Source organism: Nycticebus coucang, chromosome 5 (assembly GCF_027406575.1).
Source record: "Nycticebus coucang isolate mNycCou1 chromosome 5, mNycCou1.pri, whole genome shotgun sequence".
NCBI lineage: Eukaryota > Metazoa > Chordata > Mammalia > Primates > Lorisidae > Nycticebus > Nycticebus coucang.
In genome coordinates, this window is record NC_069784.1 from 93,227,778 (window position 1) to 93,246,006 (window position 18,229).

The 18,229-nt window shown below is 40.2% G+C and overlaps 1 protein-coding gene across 2 annotated transcripts in view; it reads left to right on the top strand.

The window, feature by feature from the left end:
- The first annotated feature begins 298 nt into the window (after positions 1–298).
- NT5DC1 (5'-nucleotidase domain containing 1) overlaps positions 299–18,229 on the top strand; it is a 141,512-nt gene continuing 123,581 nt past the window's right edge. Inside the window, exons 1-6 of one of the 2 annotated variants that reach the window (XM_053591767.1) lie at positions 299–564; positions 3,966–4,057; positions 5,638–5,709; positions 10,659–10,765; positions 15,570–15,649; positions 18,012–18,096. In XM_053591767.1, the coding sequence (XP_053447742.1) occupies positions 472–564; positions 3,966–4,057; positions 5,638–5,709; positions 10,659–10,765; positions 15,570–15,649; positions 18,012–18,096 (529 nt within the window). In that variant the 5' untranslated portion in view covers positions 299–471. The remainder of the gene's footprint in view (positions 565–3,965; positions 4,058–5,637; positions 5,710–10,658; positions 10,766–15,569; positions 15,650–18,011; positions 18,097–18,229) is intronic. The other variant, XM_053591766.1, reaches the window with a different exon arrangement.

Below are 18,229 nucleotides of genomic sequence, written 5' to 3' on the forward strand. Positions count from 1 at the left end.
AACTGGGTCAGAGGGTTACCAGTGGAAGAACCTAATCTCACACTGTTCTGCGCACAAGGGTAAAGGGCAGGTCTAACTTCACGACCTCCTGGATTCCGAGGCGCTCTGAGTGCAGTTAATTTGGTTGTAACCCTTGGCAAAGGCTACCTGCTAACAGACCCTAGGCGCACAGCGGTGGCACGGCTTCCTGGTCACCGCCTGCCTTGGGGAGTCCCGGGCCAAGGGAAAGAGCAGCCCGTGAGGGCGTCCGGGCGTGAGGCGGCCGCGCGGCGGAAGAGCCGGGACGCGGGCGGCACTATGGGCGGCTGCGAAGAGTGTCCAGGGGCGGCGCTAGAGGGCACCGCAAGCGCCGCAGGCCGCGGGCTGGGACCCGGGCGCCCGCAGCCCCGCCCCACCTCGTCCCGCCGCATCCGGCCCGCGCTCGTCGCACCCTTCCCGGCTGAGGCGCTACCCGGTGCTCCCCGAGCAGCCATGGCTCAGCACTTCTCCCTGGCCGCCTGCGACGTGGTCGGCTTCGACCTGGACCACACTCTGTGTCGCTACAACCTGCCCGAGAGCGCCCCGGTGAGTGGCGCGGGCTGCCCGGGCGCGCGGCGTGCAGCCTCCATGGCGGCCGGGGCTCGAGTTGCCTCCGGGCTGGGGCGGCGGTGAGGGCCTCCGGGGACTGGCAGTCGCCGAGCCCTTCCGCGGACCTCGGCCTCCCGCAGCGGGGCGGGCGGAAGTGCGCGGCCCCCGCTCCTCCCGGTGCGCGGCGACCGCCTTATGGAGCCCAACCCTCAGCTGAGGTTGAGCAGGGGAAGGAAAGGAACGGAGGAGGGGCAACTTGGGCAAGATCGGACTAGAGAAACGGTTTCCAGGGCAGAGGAGCGGCGGGGCCGGCGGTCCGAGGGTGTCCTTGCACGTCCTCCGCCTTGGAACTTCTTTGCTTCGACATTCTGGGCACCAGTTGAGAGTGGGGTACGGCCACCTGCTTCAGGACTTGGATTATCCATGGCTGCGTTTTTCCGTTTACCAAGTAGCCGCCAGTCAGGGACAGATTGTGTAGTGTATTAGAAGGAACACTAGTTGAAAAGTCATAAGAATCTTAGCCCAAATTTTGCCTTTTATCACCGAGAAGAAAACAAACCTTTACTGTGCACCTGCTGCATGCTCCACGCACTTTGAATAAATTCTTATCCCAGTAACTCCCTGCGAAGTTTGGGTCCTCACTGTGCTTTGAGGTTGGGGAAAACACAATGCCAGACCTGTACCCTCAAATTAATTGTCTTCATTTCCCCGTTCCTTCGTTTCACAAGGAAAATAATTGTGAAAAGCTAACAATGTTTTTTTTGTTTGTCTGTTTTTGTTTTTTAGTCAAGATCTAAGCATCCATGCAGAAAAAACCCAGGCAGGTTGTAAGCACAGTAGTCAAAGCAGGGACTTTTCAGTCAGACTGCCTACCATCAGCCCTACCATCACTAGCTCTGTGATTTCGAGCCAGTTCCCTAACCTGTATTTCTTAAATTTACACATCTGTAAAATGGGGCCAATAATTGTATTTACCTCAAAAGATTACTAAAAGGATTAAATGGGCAATAGATGTATAATGCTTAGATAGTACCTGGCTAATACAAGTGTTTGGTTTTATGGTTACTACTCAGACCATTTTAAAATCTCACAATTTATGGGCAGAAGTCTTAGGTCATGGTGCAGATACCAGCCAGGGCTGCTGCTGCTTAGGGATGTTAGCAGCTAGTCAAAAAGGAGTGGCCATGTAAATTACTTGTGTGTTTTCTATGTACAGACGATTAAAAAAAAAGTGTACTTTTCCTGCTATTGTACTTTTCTGCTTTCTTACCATACAGGTCTGTTTTCCTTAGTCATATTTAGAACTAAGGCTTTTCTTTACTTCTTGATCCTTTAGCCACAATTTTCCTGAGGCCTCTGATTCAGATTTTCCTTCCCTCTGTGCCTTTGAGATCCCTTCCTAGTTGACATTTTTCTGCACCTCCTTTCTAGTCATCTTCCTGTGGAGGATGTATAGTTAAACCACTGTCATGTTAGAGCCAATTTTGTCCATATGTGAGCATAACACTTCAGAATGTAAGATTCTCAGAGACAAGGATTTTTTTTATCATAAGCCTGGAATATGAGCAATGTTTCAAAGTTGGAAACAGTAACCTGGTGAGTTTTGGATCTGTTTGGTGTAAAAATCTTTTAAGTCCCACAGTGTGCTGAGCACTATCCTAGAGCTGGAGATTAAGAGATGAACATCACAAAGGCCATCAGGCAGTCCAGTTTGAAGACTTAGTCTCTGGTCCCTGGGATGAAGAGTATTTCTTGGATCTTGTCTCCTTCCTGGAGGGTCTCCTCCCTTCCACACAGTTCCTTCACCCTTCAGTTCTCATCTTCAGTACCCTAGCATTTAGGAAACATTCTGGGCACCTTGATGTTTGCCCCTCCATTCCAGTCCCCCCTCCAGTTTTCCATAAGGCTAATTTCCCATACAGTATTAACATTTCTTGTTTATTTGTCAGACTTCTCTTAGCGCCTAGGGCAGTGTTTTCCAACCTTTTCTATCTCACAGCACACTTGAACCTATAGTTAAACTTCTCACAGCACACTTAAATTATGTTGATCCAAAAAAAAAAAAGCATAAAAAAAGAATATACTTACTTTGCTTTGAACTTCTTTTGAAAATAATTAATGATCCTTAAAATTTTCAAGGTACAGCAGTTGAAAATCACTGCCCTATAGGTTTGCAATCTTTATGTAGTTTTAAGATATGTCACCTGTGGTTCTGAGTCACCATGAGGGTTGAGAACTGTTGATATATAGTGTTGTCATAATGTGGGTGTATTAACAGTTGACCCTGGATTAGGGTCATGTTGCACTGGATGGGAGTACATGTATAGTGATTTTAATTAGCTTTGTGACAGAGCATAGCTCTGGTTGACAAGGAGCTTTGGGTTCTTCACACTCATCTCCTAACATTCAGACTCCAGCTGTGTGCAGGTCCCTCAGTTTCTGGACATGTGGATCACTCAGCTCACTGCTCCATCTGGTGTCAGTGTCAGCCCCACCTACCCAGAGATACCTTCCCCCATCTCAGATGCCCTTTTCTCCCTGTTAGCATGCTACGTTATCAAAACTGTCATGGGCTAATATCTACAGAAGAGGAGTCAGATTGTTCACTGTGTCCTTTGGGGACCACTGCTCTGCCTCAGGTTCGAGCGTATCTGACAGCAGCCCCCTAAGAACACTCTCCTGAGATAAAGGAAAGTAGGGCCGATGTGGACATTCATCTACCTTTTCTCTGGTTTTTCTTTTTTTTTTTTTTTTTTGGGTCGGCACAGTTCAGTTCTTTTAAAATTTAGCCACCTCTTAAAAAAATATATATTTCACTTAAAAACCTAGCATTTTTATTGTTGAGAAATCAGAAGATCTGTCAATAATCAGCAAAGCATCTGTTGTTTATTGTACTTGCTTCCAAAGGCTTCCTTTGTTTTTCCTCAGATGTTTTGGCGGAGAAATAAGAGATATCTGATAGAGGCTTCATGATTTCCGCCTCTATATCACCTGCCTGGTCCTCACACATATTTCACCTTGAGGCTCCCCTGAGGTGGGGCCTTTTCTAGCAAGGGTGGACCAAGGATGGATATAATGGTAGGATGGTCAACATGTTTATTGTCTTAGTGATACGTTAAATAAGTTTACAAAGTTATGTTGAGTCTTGAATTATGATCTCCAGCACATTAGAATTTGGGAGTAGGATCAGTAATTGTCCCTGGTTTGTCATTTGGACAGGACAACTGCCTGGGGCTCGCAGGGGTCTTTGTGAAGGGGGCTTAAACAGCACAACTGCCTATATTTCCTTCCTCCTGCTTTCCCTATCCAGGGATTCCATTAGGTTTTCAGGTCTGTGAAATTGAGAACGAACAGGGAGTTTTATATTTAATCTTTTTTTTTCTTCCCCTTACTTTCAGCTCATTTACAATAGCTTTGCTCAGTTCCTAGTTAAGGAGAGAGGGTATGATAAGGAATTGCTCAATGTGACCCCAGAGGATTGGGATTTCTGGTAAGTTCTTTTATTTTTTTTTTAAGGTCTACACATTCCCTATGTTACTTTCTGATAAAATTTTACTGCTTCCTCTTCCATGAAGTTAGAACATGAAATATGAAATTGAGTCAAAGGACAAGATGTCTTCAGTACTACAAGTTTTGTGTTTAATGGATTAAAAATCTTTGCTACTTTACACAAGATTGCACATGCTTAATTAAATGTAAAAATAAGCTATGAACGTACATGACTAACTTGGATATTTTTAAATGATTTAATTTTGTCATCATTAGGAGTTTCGGAGATTAAGAACTGTTTCTAAAATTTACATCTTTAAGAAAAAAAGTATTACCCTTCAAATTAAGAACTATAAGAGAAAAGGTGGAATTTTCATGGGTGTAATGAGGAGGTGTCTGAATCAGGACATTTGGTTTTCTGTAATTTGGACAGACATTCTTGTTTAAGTCTCTTGTGTATACTCCCTGCTTAGTTTAGGTTTCAACATCCTAAAGCTTCCTTTATCTGTCTTCTTCATTTAAAGAGCAAAAATCCTAAGCCATTCAATTGTTCAGTTTAAAATTAATAGTAATCCTAAAATATATGAAAATACATGCATAATGTTCATCTGGTATATATTCTTCCAGTATTTGGTTAGTCTTTTCTGATGTTTCCCTTTTATAAATGAAAGAAACAGAACCATTTTGCTATATGAAACTATGTTAACAAGTGTGATAAAAATGTGTCAAACGGTCTATAAAACCAGTGTATGGTGCCCCATGATTGCATTAATGTACACAGCTATGATTTAATAATAATAATAAAAAAATAAAGCCAACATGTCAGATAAAAGCCTTCTGAATGAAAAAAAAAAAAAAACAAACTACTGACTCTGGAAATAATGTGGTGAACAAAAGTAAATAATGCTTCTAAAGTACCCTGCCGTTGTTTTAAATTCCCTTGGTATTTGGTGGCCATTAAACCTCTTTGCTTTTATTATTCTTAATAATAAATCTGTACCTCACTTTTCTCCCCAAATCCCACAAGTCTTTTCTAGTGAAGAATCTCCAACTTGGCATTTGACTTTATTTTAGTGGTTTTCAATAATATGCTTTAATATGCTTTGCCCACAGGGCAAGTTCTTATAACCTGACCTATATTGAGGCAGAAATCTAAAGAATATAGAAAAGACTCTGGCTAAGCACTTGTAGAATATAAGTGTGTATGTGTACATGTGTCTTATTTAATGGCAGTCGTTTGCACATTTTAAAAGAGGCACAGGCTGATGTTTTACTTTTTTCTTTGAGATTCTTCTTTTTGAAAGCCTAAAGATTTCACAAGCTAAACATGCTGCCCTTTGTTTGCCACATACCTGTTTACCTGCTGTGTGGTGGACTGTTTACCTGCTGTGTGGTGGATATTTACTTTTACAGTTCTTGGGTATTCTTATTCATGTGGTTAATGTATCATTATTAACCACACGAATAAGCTGGGTGAGGGAATAATTTTTTAGCATTGCGACTTTTAAAAAAATGTAGATTGTTCCTTCTTAGGTTGGCTGTAGATACAAACTGATTGACAATCACACTTTTCTATTTCAGTTGCAAGGGTTTAGCACTGGATCTAGAAGATGGGAACTTCATTAAACTTGCAGATAATGGCACTGTGCTCAGGTAATCAGATTTTAGTTGTAAAATCAAAACTTTACGTCCTCCGGGATACTAGATTAGTTTGTAGCATTTGACCCTTAAGGTGGGGGTTAAATAAGATTATTATTTTAGTGAATAAGGTGACAGATTATCTTCTAACTGCATGTCTTTGTATGAATTGTGTTAAGATATCTAACTACAAATCTTTTTATGAATTGTGTAAACCATTAAATACAAACCTGTGATTATTAGCTTTAAAGGTCTAGTTCCTTTAAATTTAGCTCATTAGAAATGTTTGCAGGAAATACAACAGAAAGTTAATAACTTGCTTCTATTCATTGACCACTCCTTACTGCAGAAGAGCCAGGGAATTATATTTTTAGGTGGGTATGTAGGTGCCTAGAATAAAATCAGGTTCTTTCCATTAAGGAGGAAGGAGAGAATGGGTATGGGTTGGGGTTGTTCATCTATGCCTATCTTTCTTCTATTAATCCAAATTCTCCCCCGTTGTACAGGGCTCATGTGTCTTAGCACCTTCTAGACTGTTCCAATCTCACCAACCTTTCCTACACTCAATGCTGTTGTTCTTTCCTTCCCTTCTGTCCAAGTGGGCCCAACCTTCCAAGTGCTGGGAAGGTACGGCAAGCAGTCCGAAGCAGCTGCTATGCTGCTTTCCGTCATTCAGAGGGTTCCAGGGAGTGGGCATCTGTTTTATCCTCAGTACGAATAGTTCAAGCAAGTCAACATGGCCATGAAGCCCTGCCGTTTATTATTTATACAAACCCGGTCAGAGTCAAGAAGACTCTCAGCAAAAGTCGATTCTTACATATATTCTCTGTTTTCATACCCTATTCTTTTCGCATAATACAAATTCCCTTCACAGTGTCCCCCAGACCATCCCCTAAGCTGCATCTGACTAGAGCAAGGGTGGTGCCACTTTGGATTATTTTGTAATTTCTTTCCATGTTTCTTCCCCGAGGCAACTAGAGATAGTGTGTGTGTGTGTGTGTGTGTGTGTTCGTTTGTATACACATACAATGCTACTTTGACTGTGGCCTTTATACTGTCAGATTCTTACAGCTTACTTGGCTATTGTCATTGTGTATGAATTGTGTAAACCTATGAATTGTGTCACCTGTGGTTAAAAGAGTGAAAAGCATTCCACAATTTTGTTTCTTTCTGTCATTGTTCTGTCTGCCCCTTCCCACCACCCCTCCCTGAAGGTCTACCCTCTCCATTCTAGCTCTGCAGTTCCTCCTGAATTTTAATAGCTTATTTCCTTGATGCCTTCTTTCAACCACTATAGTAGGTTCCTTGTCTGATCTTATTTCCCATTCAGGATTCTTCCATCTTTACATATACCTTTCTAAAATGTTAACCTCTTTATAAAAAGGAGCCTGTTTGTGATTTCCACCCCTCTGTTTGCTCTTCTTAATTTCATTTCTTTTTTCCTTCATATTATTTTTTTCCACAATATATATACCAAGAGAATGCTAATAATACTCCCTATCATTGTAATTTTTCACAATAAACTGTATAAGATGTCAACTACAGTAGTCTCACCTTATCTGAGGGGAGTATGTTCCAAGATCCTCAGTGGATGCCTGAAAATGCCGCTAGTATTGCTCTCTATTATGCTATGTATACATTAAACTATGCTTTTTCCTATACATGCATACTTGTGATAAAGTTTAATTCATAAAATTAGGTACAGTCAGAGGTTAACAATAACTAATAACAGAATAGAACAATCATGACAATACTCAGAGGGAGAGATGCACACTTTAAAACTTATCAGTTGTTTATTTCTAGAATTTCCTTTTAATATTTTTGGACCATGGGTTGGCCATGGGTAAATGAAACTGCAGAAAAGAAAAGTAGGAATTTGGGAGGGATTGCTGTATTTCTTTCTCTACAGGGTAGGAGTCTCTTAACCAGGCCTAACTGATGGAAAAGCAGTATTCTGAGCACAGAAAATGGCTACTTTTTCATCCTATTGGATTTTTTTTTTTTTTTTTTTTTTTTTTTTGGTCACTTTCCTTTTGCCAGTTCCCTGTGTGGTTTTAACTGTTCTATGTCTGAGAGTGGGGACGGGGCTGCCCATTTTGTCTTTGCAGTCTCCATGTGTTCACAGTCATCTGCCCTCAAGTGCGAGGTGCCTGCATGCATCCCGTGGGCCTGCTGCAGCTCACTTTCTAGCTCTGGAATCTGTTGCTCTTTCTCTGATGTGGCCAGAACCAGCTTCCCACCACACTCACCTAGTGGTTTTCTAATTGTTCCAGTTATGTTAATCTTATCTGTATGGCTGAATGGTCTAGAAAACTCTGAAGACTCCTCCAGAAGACTCCTAGAATTCATAAATTCAGTAAAGTCTCAGGTTACAAAATCAGTGTATAGAACTCAATAGGATTTCTGTATACTATTAATAGTCAAGCTGAGAATCAAATCAAGAACTCAGTACCATTCGCAATAGCTGCCAAAAAAAAAAAAAGAAAACCTAGAAATATACTTAAGCAAGGAGTTGAAAGATTTCCAAAAGGAGAACTACAAAACACTAATGAAAGAATCGTAGCTGACACAAACAAATGGAAACCATCCCATCCTAATGGACTGAAAGAATCAATATTGTTAACATGTCCGTACTGCCCAAAGTAATTTATAGATTTGATGCAATTCATGTCAAAATACCCACATCACTTTTCACAGTAGTAGTAAAAACAAATTTTTTTTTTTTTTGTAGAGACAGAGTCTCACTGTACCGCCCTCAGGTAGAGTGCCGTGGCGTCACACGGCTCACAGCAACCTCTAACTCTCGGGCTTACGCGATTCTCTTGCCTCAGCCTCCCGAGCAGCTGGGACTACAGGCGCCCGCCACAACGCCCGGCTATTTTTTTGTTGCAGTTTGGCCGGGGCTGGGTTTGAACTTGCCACCCTCGGCATATGGGGCTGGTGCCCTACTCACTGAGCCACAGGCACCGCCCGTAAAAACAAATTTTAAATTTCATATATAATCAAAAAAGAACCCAAATAGCCAAAGCAATCATAAGCAAAAAGAACAAATCTGGAGGTATCACATTACCTGCCTTTAGATTACACTACAGGGCTAAAAGTAACTAGAACAGTATGACACTGGTATAAAAGTAAACCATAGGTCAATGGAACAGAATAGAGAACCCAGAAATAAAACTATATACCTACAACCGTCTGATCTTCAACAAAGCAGACAATAACATAAACTGGGAAGAGGATGCCCAGTTTTATAAATTGTGCTGAGAGAATTGGAGAGCTGCATGCTGAGGAATGGACTGGATCCCTGGCTCTCACCATACACAAAAATTAACTCAAGATGGATTAAAGACTTAACTATAAGAACTGACACAAAAATTATAGAAAGTAACTTAAGAAAAACTCTGATGAATATTAGCCGACAAAGAATTTATGACTAAGACTGCCAAAACAAATATAACAAAAATATAAATAAATGGATCTTAAAGTAAAAAGTTTCTGCACCACAAAAGAAATAATCAAATAGACAACCTACAGAATGAGAGAAAATATTTGTTAACTATACATCTGACAGAAAACTAATATCAAGAATTTACAAGATACTCAAATCAGCAATAAAAAAAAAAGGCCATTAAAAAGAGGGTAAAAGGTTGGGTGCAGTGGTTCACACCTGTAATCCTAGCACTTTGGGAGCATCACTAGAAGTCAGGAATTTGAGATCAGCAAAGTGAGACCCCCATCTCTACTAAATTGAGAAAAATTAGCTGGGCATGACTCAAACCTATAGTCCCAGCTACTCAGGAGGCTGAGGTAGGAGGATTGCCTGAGTCCAGAAGTTTGGGGTTGCTGTGAGTTAGGCTGAGGCTGTGGCATGCTAGGATGGCTGACAGCAAGACTGTCTCAAAATAAAAATGGCCAAAGGACATGAACAGACATTTTTCAAAAGAGAATACACAGTTGGCCAACAAACATGAAAAAAATGCTCAACGTACCAATTATTAGGGAAATGCAAATTAAAACCACAATGAAAGACCACCTTACACCTGTATATATGTATGTGTAGCACATTTTCTTTATTATCAGCTGTTGGGCACTTAATATTGATTCCTTATTTTTGCAATTTTGTGCTGTGATAAACATCAAAGTGCATGTGTCTTTTTGATATAATGACTTCTTTTCCTTTGAGTGGGTCCCTAGAAGTGGCATTGTTGGACCAAATGATAGGTCTTCTTTTAGTTCTTTGAGGAAGCTCCATATTGTTTTCCATAGAATTGGACTAATTTACTTTCCCTCCAACAGGGAATATAATGATTGTACAAGCCTTCCTTTTTCATTCCATCTGTACTAAATCTATTGTTTTCTGACTTTTTAATAATAGCCACTCTGACAGGTGGCTATTGTCCTCACTGATGTATCTCAGGAATGGAAAAGCAAAGTTTGCATGTACTCACTTATAAGCAGGAGCTGAAGGAAGGGTATCATGGTCAGAGTGGTATAATGAACTTTGGAGACTCAGAAAAGAGAAAGGTAGGAGGGGGCATAAGAAATCAAAAATTAACTATCGGGTACAATTTATTCTATGTTAGTGGCATGTACACTGAAACCCCTAACTTCACCAGTACACAGTTCATCTATGTAACAAAAAGCCACTTGTAGCCCCTAAATATATTGAAATAAAATAATTTCAAAAATAAATGACAACTTCAACAGGAAATGGTGGTGTCTTATCCAGTGTTGACCTCAGAGTGAGCATCTCCTAATCACTGGCTAGTTGGTGGTTTAAAGGGAGGAAAAAATGGAATTGTCCATAGAAAATGCTGTATAGAATGAACCCTAAATGGGGAAATTACCCAATTAAAAACAGAAAAAAAAAATCTTTGCTAGCTTCAGTGGCAGAGGGGATCAATAGTTGCAATGCTAGAGAAGGGAACTGTTGATAAACAGTGTACATCATCTCCTGAAACCAGGGCAAGCCATGGCACCAAGATGATGACTGCTGAAGCACTGTCAGAGGCATATGGCAAGGAGGAGTGGAAACACTTCGTATCGGACACGGGAATGGTTTGCCGCTCAGGTATGGCCCTTTTGTTTTAGACCTTGAATCATCTACATGAGGGCACAAAGAAGACACCCCCCACCCCTTACCTCTTGCTGGGCAGGATGTACAAGGGAGTGATGTTGGGATTTTTTTTTTTTTTTTTTAACAGATGTGTCTTTGAAATGGCACTGGTTCAAAGTGCTGCTAGCCTTTCCACATTGCCTTATTTAAGGTTTTTGTTTTTTGTTTTTTGTTTTTTTAATTTCAGAATATTATGTGGGTAAAAATGTTTTGGTTATGTACATTGCTTTTGTAAAAAAAAAATAATTTAGGTCAAAGTTACAAGCATGCCTATCACCCAGACAGTGTACTTTGTACCTGTTAGGTATGAATTTACCCCCCCACCCCCGCCACCTACTTGGTTTTTGATGAGTGTTATTTCTGTATGTGCGTAGAAGTATTGATTGATAGTTCCAATTTAACAGTGAGTACACATGGCTTTTGTTTTTCCCTTTTTTTTTTTTTTTTTTTGTGAGGCAGAGTCTTACTATGTCACCCTCGGTAGAGTGCAATGGCATCACAGCTCACAGCAACCTCCAACTCTTGGCTTAACCAATTCACTTGCCTCAGCCTCTCAAGTAGCTGGGACTACAGGCGCCTTCCACAATGCCCGGCTATTTGTTTTATTGTTATCGTTGTGGTTATCATTGTTGTTTTAGCTGGCCCAGGCTGGATTCGAACCCTCCAGTCTCAGCGTATTTGGCCAGCGCCCTACCCACTGAGCTACAGGTGCCGCCACACCACTCATGTATTGATGAGCACTTGGGTGGTTTCCACATCTTTTCAATTGTGAATTGTGCTGCTGTAAACATTCAAATGCAGGTGTGTCCTTTTCATAAATGTGGGGTAAATGCTCAGTAGTGGAATCGCTGGGTTGAATGGTAGATCTACTTTTAGTTCTTTGAGGTGTCTCCAGACTACTTTCCGTCCCACCAACTGTGTTGGTCTTCCTGTCTCTGTATCCATGCCAGCATTTGTTGTTTTAGGACTTTTTGATCATTGAAAAAGTCCCAAGGTTTTGTTGATACTCCTTTTACTTGTACTTGTTCTGGAGTGGATATTAACACTTAGGAATAACATATTCCTCCGCTGTCCTGTATTCTTTATCAGTTTGGTACCTGCTCAACCTTTCCCTTCTCCACCTCCCACTTCACTCCACATTCTCAATACCCTACCACTCTTGTTTTTTTTTTTTTTTTTTTTTAGAATTCTCATTATAGAAATGAAAAGAAGGAAGAGTAGCTGTCTCTGACAAAGCTTAATTTTTAAAAGTATACAAGAAAGATCATGTATGTACTTTGCTTTTTTAAATTTACAGCTTGGAGAGCCTGGCATCAGCACAAACACAGGTGTACCTCATTCTTTTAAATGCTGGGGGCCTGCTGTGCTGTCCAGGGCCTGTATCATGATTTATTTAATCATTCCCCTTGCAGTGGACATTTATATTGTATCTGGTGTTTTGCTTTTACAAACAAGCCTGAAGTAATGTTTATATCCAGAATAAATTCCTGGAAGTAACTTGCTCTAAGGATCCATAGGTTTCAAATTTTGTATATATATTGGCAAATAAGGCCTTTATGTTCAGGAACGCCACTTCTCTCTGTGTAGCTTCCTTTTGCATTGAATGTATTCATCCTCAGAGTTAGGTACGGGGTCATAAAGTATGTTCCCTGCCAGTATGTTTAGGAAATTTAAGGCATTGATGGTTATAGAAATTTATAAGGACAATTTATTTGATAATATCTTTTCAGGTAGTTGACCTGACCTGAGGATGGTTTTCCTTGCCGACCAATCTTTAGAACGTTTTGAGCTTGGGCGGCACCTGTGGCTCAAGGAGTAGGGCGCCGGTCCCATATGCCGGAGGTGGCGGGTTCAAACCCAGCCCCGGCCAAAAAAAAAGAAAAGAACGTTTTGAGCTGTTTTCCCTTAATGGTAGATCGTGTAGAAACAGTTCAGTATAGTGAAGTCACAAGGGCTTGATGCCAGATGGTCCTAGTTGGTTCTGGGTAGTGCCGGGTAAAGTGACTCTGGTCAGTTACTAAGCTACTTTTAGCATCAGTTTTCTTTAAGAGGAGATGATATCACTTATCTGCAGAAGTGAGAACCTTGCCAACATAAACTGTTGTTTTCCCCTCAGTCACTCATGTGCCTTTGTTCCATCTTGACTAAGACAGAAGGAGTAGGATTGGCATTGGGTTCTTGGGGATAGTTTTTCTGTGTGTAAAGCTTAATGGTTAAAGGACTTGGTTTGGATTCAGGGGCTTGTTTCATTGAACTGAACTCACTCATCTTTTCATTCACAATGAGCTCTCTAGTCTATGGAGAGATGGAGATTAAGGATTTCATATGGTACAGTCCAGGAACTTGGGTATTGGAAGAGGCATTGGGAGCAGGCTGCCCCATTTAATAGCTCACGGCTGAACAAGCTGTCCTTATGTCCCCATCATGGACATTCAGCCCAAGTATGATGGTCAAGTGACATCCTCCTCTTGCCTTGTGGGCAGGAACCAGTGGGTCCTTATTAACCTCCTCAGACCTGAGTTATGTGATGAAACTTCAACCATGACTCATAATGTTTCAACTCTTAGATTGAATTTTACCAGGAAAGGGGAGAATAGGAAGAGAAAAGCAAGGATGTCTCACTGGGCTTGATGAGATTCTTCCTGTTCCAGCAATGCCCAAGACAGCTAGGAATCAGGTTCAGGCAGGTCCCTGTAATGTCAGGCCAGGAGATAAGATCAAGTGCAGCTTATTAAACTTTGAAAAGCTTTGTCCACTGTGCTAGGTCTTGGGAGTCCTGGAGTGTTATGTGCTCTTACGGTCTAGGGCAGTGTGGGCAGAAATGCACACTGTCTTGTAAGACCAAGTCAACTAAAATATTTTCAACTGAAAGGACACAAAACTGTACAGCCATATTTTGAATTAACTTTGACTTTATTTTTTATACATTTTCAATAAATTGATAGGGTGAGACAAAAGGCACTAAGTGATATTCAGAGAGATAGACCCCCTGGCTTCTGGAAATGATTTTCTCCTAATAAGCCATTTAATTATTAGATAATTGATTCATTCATTTAACAAACATTTGTTGAGTGCTTACAATATTCTGGACAGTACGCCTAGTGGACCCTTAAGGAACAAGACAAATATGTTCCATCACCTCAGATTCGTGGCTAATAAATGAAAGGACGGAGGACTCAAAATCAGGCAGTTGTCATAATGTGCTCAAGAATAGTTTTAAGACTATTTGAAAATACTTTTATTATTATTAAACTAAAATCTGGCTCAACATATCAGTTCTGTTTGGTTCTTCTTTGTACCCAGAGTTCCCTAGGGTTTGAGTTCCCCCAATAGTGGAGTGGTTACTTTTAATCTCAGTGAGCAGGAGTGAGCGAATGAGAGGGTGACACATGGAAGGAAGGAAGGAGCAGCAAAGGCTGGATTCCACCGAGACTTCCGAGGAGAAGCACCAAGAATACCTCCTAGAGTTGTTGTTCCACGGGGCAGGCTCTTGACCTGTTAGTTGAGGTAATTCCTCAAGGTCATGCATAAGAAATCAAAGCCCTCTCTTCTATGAGATTCTGAAATACATCTGTACTCTTGAGTTTTTCTAAGATATGCCACTGTGACCTCACATGCATGGTTAGTGTTCCTCTCATCACCCCATTTTTCTCATACTGTACTGAAATTTGTCTCTAGTGGCCTGAAAATCAAATGCGGTACTATAAGTGGGGCCAATCAGCACATTATGAAAAGGCTAACCTTCTGTGTGGAGCACTTCATGGTACTCCAGGGGCAGGTTATTTGAATGTTTTGAAATTCAGTGGCTTTGATAATATGCATTTTGGTTTTTTCACATTCCCATTATAGTTGGGGCATATTCTGGTTTTAGTTTATATATTTTTAAACACAAGTAGAATATATTTTTTTTCCTTTTTGAGATAGTCCTGCTATATTGCTGTCGGTAGAATATATTATATCGCTCTCAGTAGAGTACTATGGCATCACAGCTCATAGCAACTTCAAACTCTTGGGCTTAGGTGATTCTCTTGCCTCAGCCTCCCAAGTAGCTGGGACTACAGGCGCCCACCACAAGGCCCGGCTATTTTTTTATTGCAGTTGTCATTGTTGCTTAGCTGGCCTGGGCCGGGTTCGAAACCTCCATCCTCAGTGCATGTGGCTGGCACCACTGAGCTATGGGTGCCAAGCCTAGAATATTTTTGAATAAAATGCTTGACTTATATATATCATAGTCTAACTTTCTTGTAATACTCTCAAAGCTTTACAGCTTACCCTTTAAACCTCAAAGCTTTAGACCTTTCTTAAAAGATGATGTGCCCCCCCCTTTTTTTTTTGAGACAAACTCTCACCCTGTCGCCTTGGGTAGAATGCTGTGGCGTCATAACTCATAGGAACCTCAAACTGTTGGGCTTTAGCAATCCTCTTGTCTCAGGCTTCTGAGTAGCTAGGACTACAGGCATATGCCACTGCATCTGGCTAGTTTTTCTGTTTTTAGTAGAGGCGGGTCTGACTCTTGCTTAGGCTGATCTTGAACTCCTAAGCTCAAGCAAGCCATCCTCCCCAGCCTCCCAGAGTGTTAGGATTACAGGCATGAGCCACTGCGCCTAGAATGATGATGTACCAATTTTAACTGAAAAGGAGGATTCTTCAGATAATTAAACCAAAATCTAGTGTCTTGTCAGCCATGTTTCTGTGTTTTTCACATATATGATGCGTTAATCTGTGCCCAGTTTAAAATTATAATTTTGTTCTTTTTTAGGAAAGTACTATTTTTATGATAACTATTTTGACCTGCCAGGAGCTCTTCTATGTGCCAGGGTGGTGGACTTACTAACAAAGGTAAGTAGAAACTCATATTTTAAAACTATGACATGTATTGAATCATAAGTCAGAGGACTTAAATATATATAATTTTCAAGTTGAGATTTTAGTTAGTTTCTTCTTTGTGGTTTCAGAGGTGATGGGAAAGGAAAAACATGGTGAATTTGGTGAAAGTATTTTTGGAAAATTAAATAGCAGTGGCTTTTTTTTTCCCCCCAGGGAAAATAAACCTATTCTCCAGTAGGGGGTGCAAAAGTCTAGAAAAGGAAAATACAGACCAACACTTGAATCTGGAAAAAATATTTTCTTTAGCAGAATAAATAGTTTCACTAATAGAATAAAATAATAAAAGTAATTCAGAAAATTCCACATGTGTAAACGCATTCTAAATAATATAAAACCAGAAAAATGAGATGAAATTTTTTAATTATTTTGAACATAGGTTAATACATATAGATTTTCCCTTCATACTGTATATAAAGATTAAAAAGATCTCTGATACAATGTAATATCAGTTTGTATTTGAAACTTAAGACCTATGAGCGTAAATGGATTTACCTGTCAGAATCACTTTCCATTTTGCATGTTTGTCTTTTGAAATCACTGTCACCATGTTTATGATAGAGCACAGATAATGGTTTATCGAATGGTTTATTTGAATCAGAATTATATCCATATGTTTGTGAAAAGTTTCTGTTGAGCAATAGTTTGGGTATGTTTGTAGAAGTCTTCATTAACACAAGATGGAGTCAGTTTTTCATTTTGTAGTTACTCCAAGCAAAATGTATCCATAAGTATTAGAGACTTTGTATAGATAGAAATATCTAGTAGTCTGTCTTTATTTAGATAGAAGGACACTGGTTAATGTTTCCAAGGAAGCAATGGGTTATGGGGTTTTGTGTTTCAACATAATGTTTATTTGCTTTCTGGTTTAAAAAACATTAAAAATGATTTACACTTTGGATTTAGAACCTCATTTATCTCACCGATAGAGACTTGCTGCTCTTTAAGATTGAAGTTCAGGTTAAGTGTGTACTGAATTTTAAAACCCCCAGCTGTTGGGGCTTTATGATTGCAGGCTCTTTAGCCCCATTGATGCCCTAGTATGTTCAGTAACACATGCTGACATCTCAGAAATTATATAACATTGTAACATTTAGGCTTCAAGCGGAAATTTTTATTTAATTTGGGCTATATGAACTATGTTAACTTTTAGTGATATGTATGTGCATATATAGCAGTGATTTTTGTAGATTTCTCTTTTTAAAGTCACTTTTAGTCATGCTTGTAATCTAGCACTCTGGAAGGCTGAAGTAGGAGGATCCTTTGAATTCAGGAGTGTGAGACCAGCCTGAGCAAGTGCAAGACCCTGTCTCTACTAAAAACACAAAAAATTAGCTAGGTGTGGTGGCACACACCTGTAGTCTCAACTATGTGAGTGGCTAAGGGAGGAGGATCACCTAAGCCCAGGAGTTTGAGGTTACTTTGAACTAGGCTGATGCCATGGCACTCTAGCCTGGGCAACAGAGTGAGACTCTATCTCCAAACAAACAAAATAAAAAAAGTGAAGTCACTTTCAGGAGAATGAGAACTCTATTAGTAGAGTTCTATTATGTTTTCTAAAACATATATACCTGTCTTAGAATATAGTAATGCAGATGCTTCTTTACTTTTGGTGGGGTTACCTCCCAGTAACCCCATTGTAAGTTAAAGATACCTATAAGTTGGAAATGAATTTAATACGTCTAACCTGCCAAACATAGCTTAGCCTAGCCTTCCTTAAATGTTCTCAGAACAGTCGTGCATTAACCTATAGTTGGGTAAAATCATCTAACACAGAGTCTACTTTATAATAAAGTGTTGAATATCTCATGCAGTTTATTGACTCCTATGCTAAAAATGAAAAACATGGCTGGGTGCGGTGGCACACGCCTGTAATCCTAGCACTCTGGGAGGCCAAGGCGGGTGGATCGCTTGAGCTCACAAGTTTGAGACTAGCCTGAGCAAGAGCGAGACCCCATCTCTAAAAATAGCCAGGTGTTCTGATGGGCGCCTGTAGTCCCAGCTACTTGGGAGGCTGAGGCAAGAGAATAGTTTGAGTCCAAGAGTTTGAGGTTGCTGTGAGCTGTGATGACAGGGCAATCTACCAAGGTTGACAAAATGAGACTCTGAATAAAAAAAAAGAAAGAAAATGAAAAACATAATGATTGTGTGGGTTTCTACTGAATCTATCACTTTCATATTATCATAAAGTCAAAAAATCTTGTGTGAACCATCTTAAGTTGGGGACTGTCTGTGTAGTTAATTGTTTGCCAGCATTTTTCACTATGTTTGAAAACAGAAGTATTGCATGTGTTACATTTGCAGTTTTGTTTTCCAGAAGAACAATGGTCAAAAAACATTTGATTTTTGGAAGGATATTGTTGCTGGTATACAACATAATTATAAAATGTCAGCTTTTAAGGGTGAGTAACACAAAGAAAGACTTCCTAATAGATATTTTTAAAATACTGTATATCTAGTGAAGTAGTTGGAAGTTGCCTATTTTTGACTGTAATTTGATCTTAATTATGTCATAAGAAACTATAAAGTTGGTTC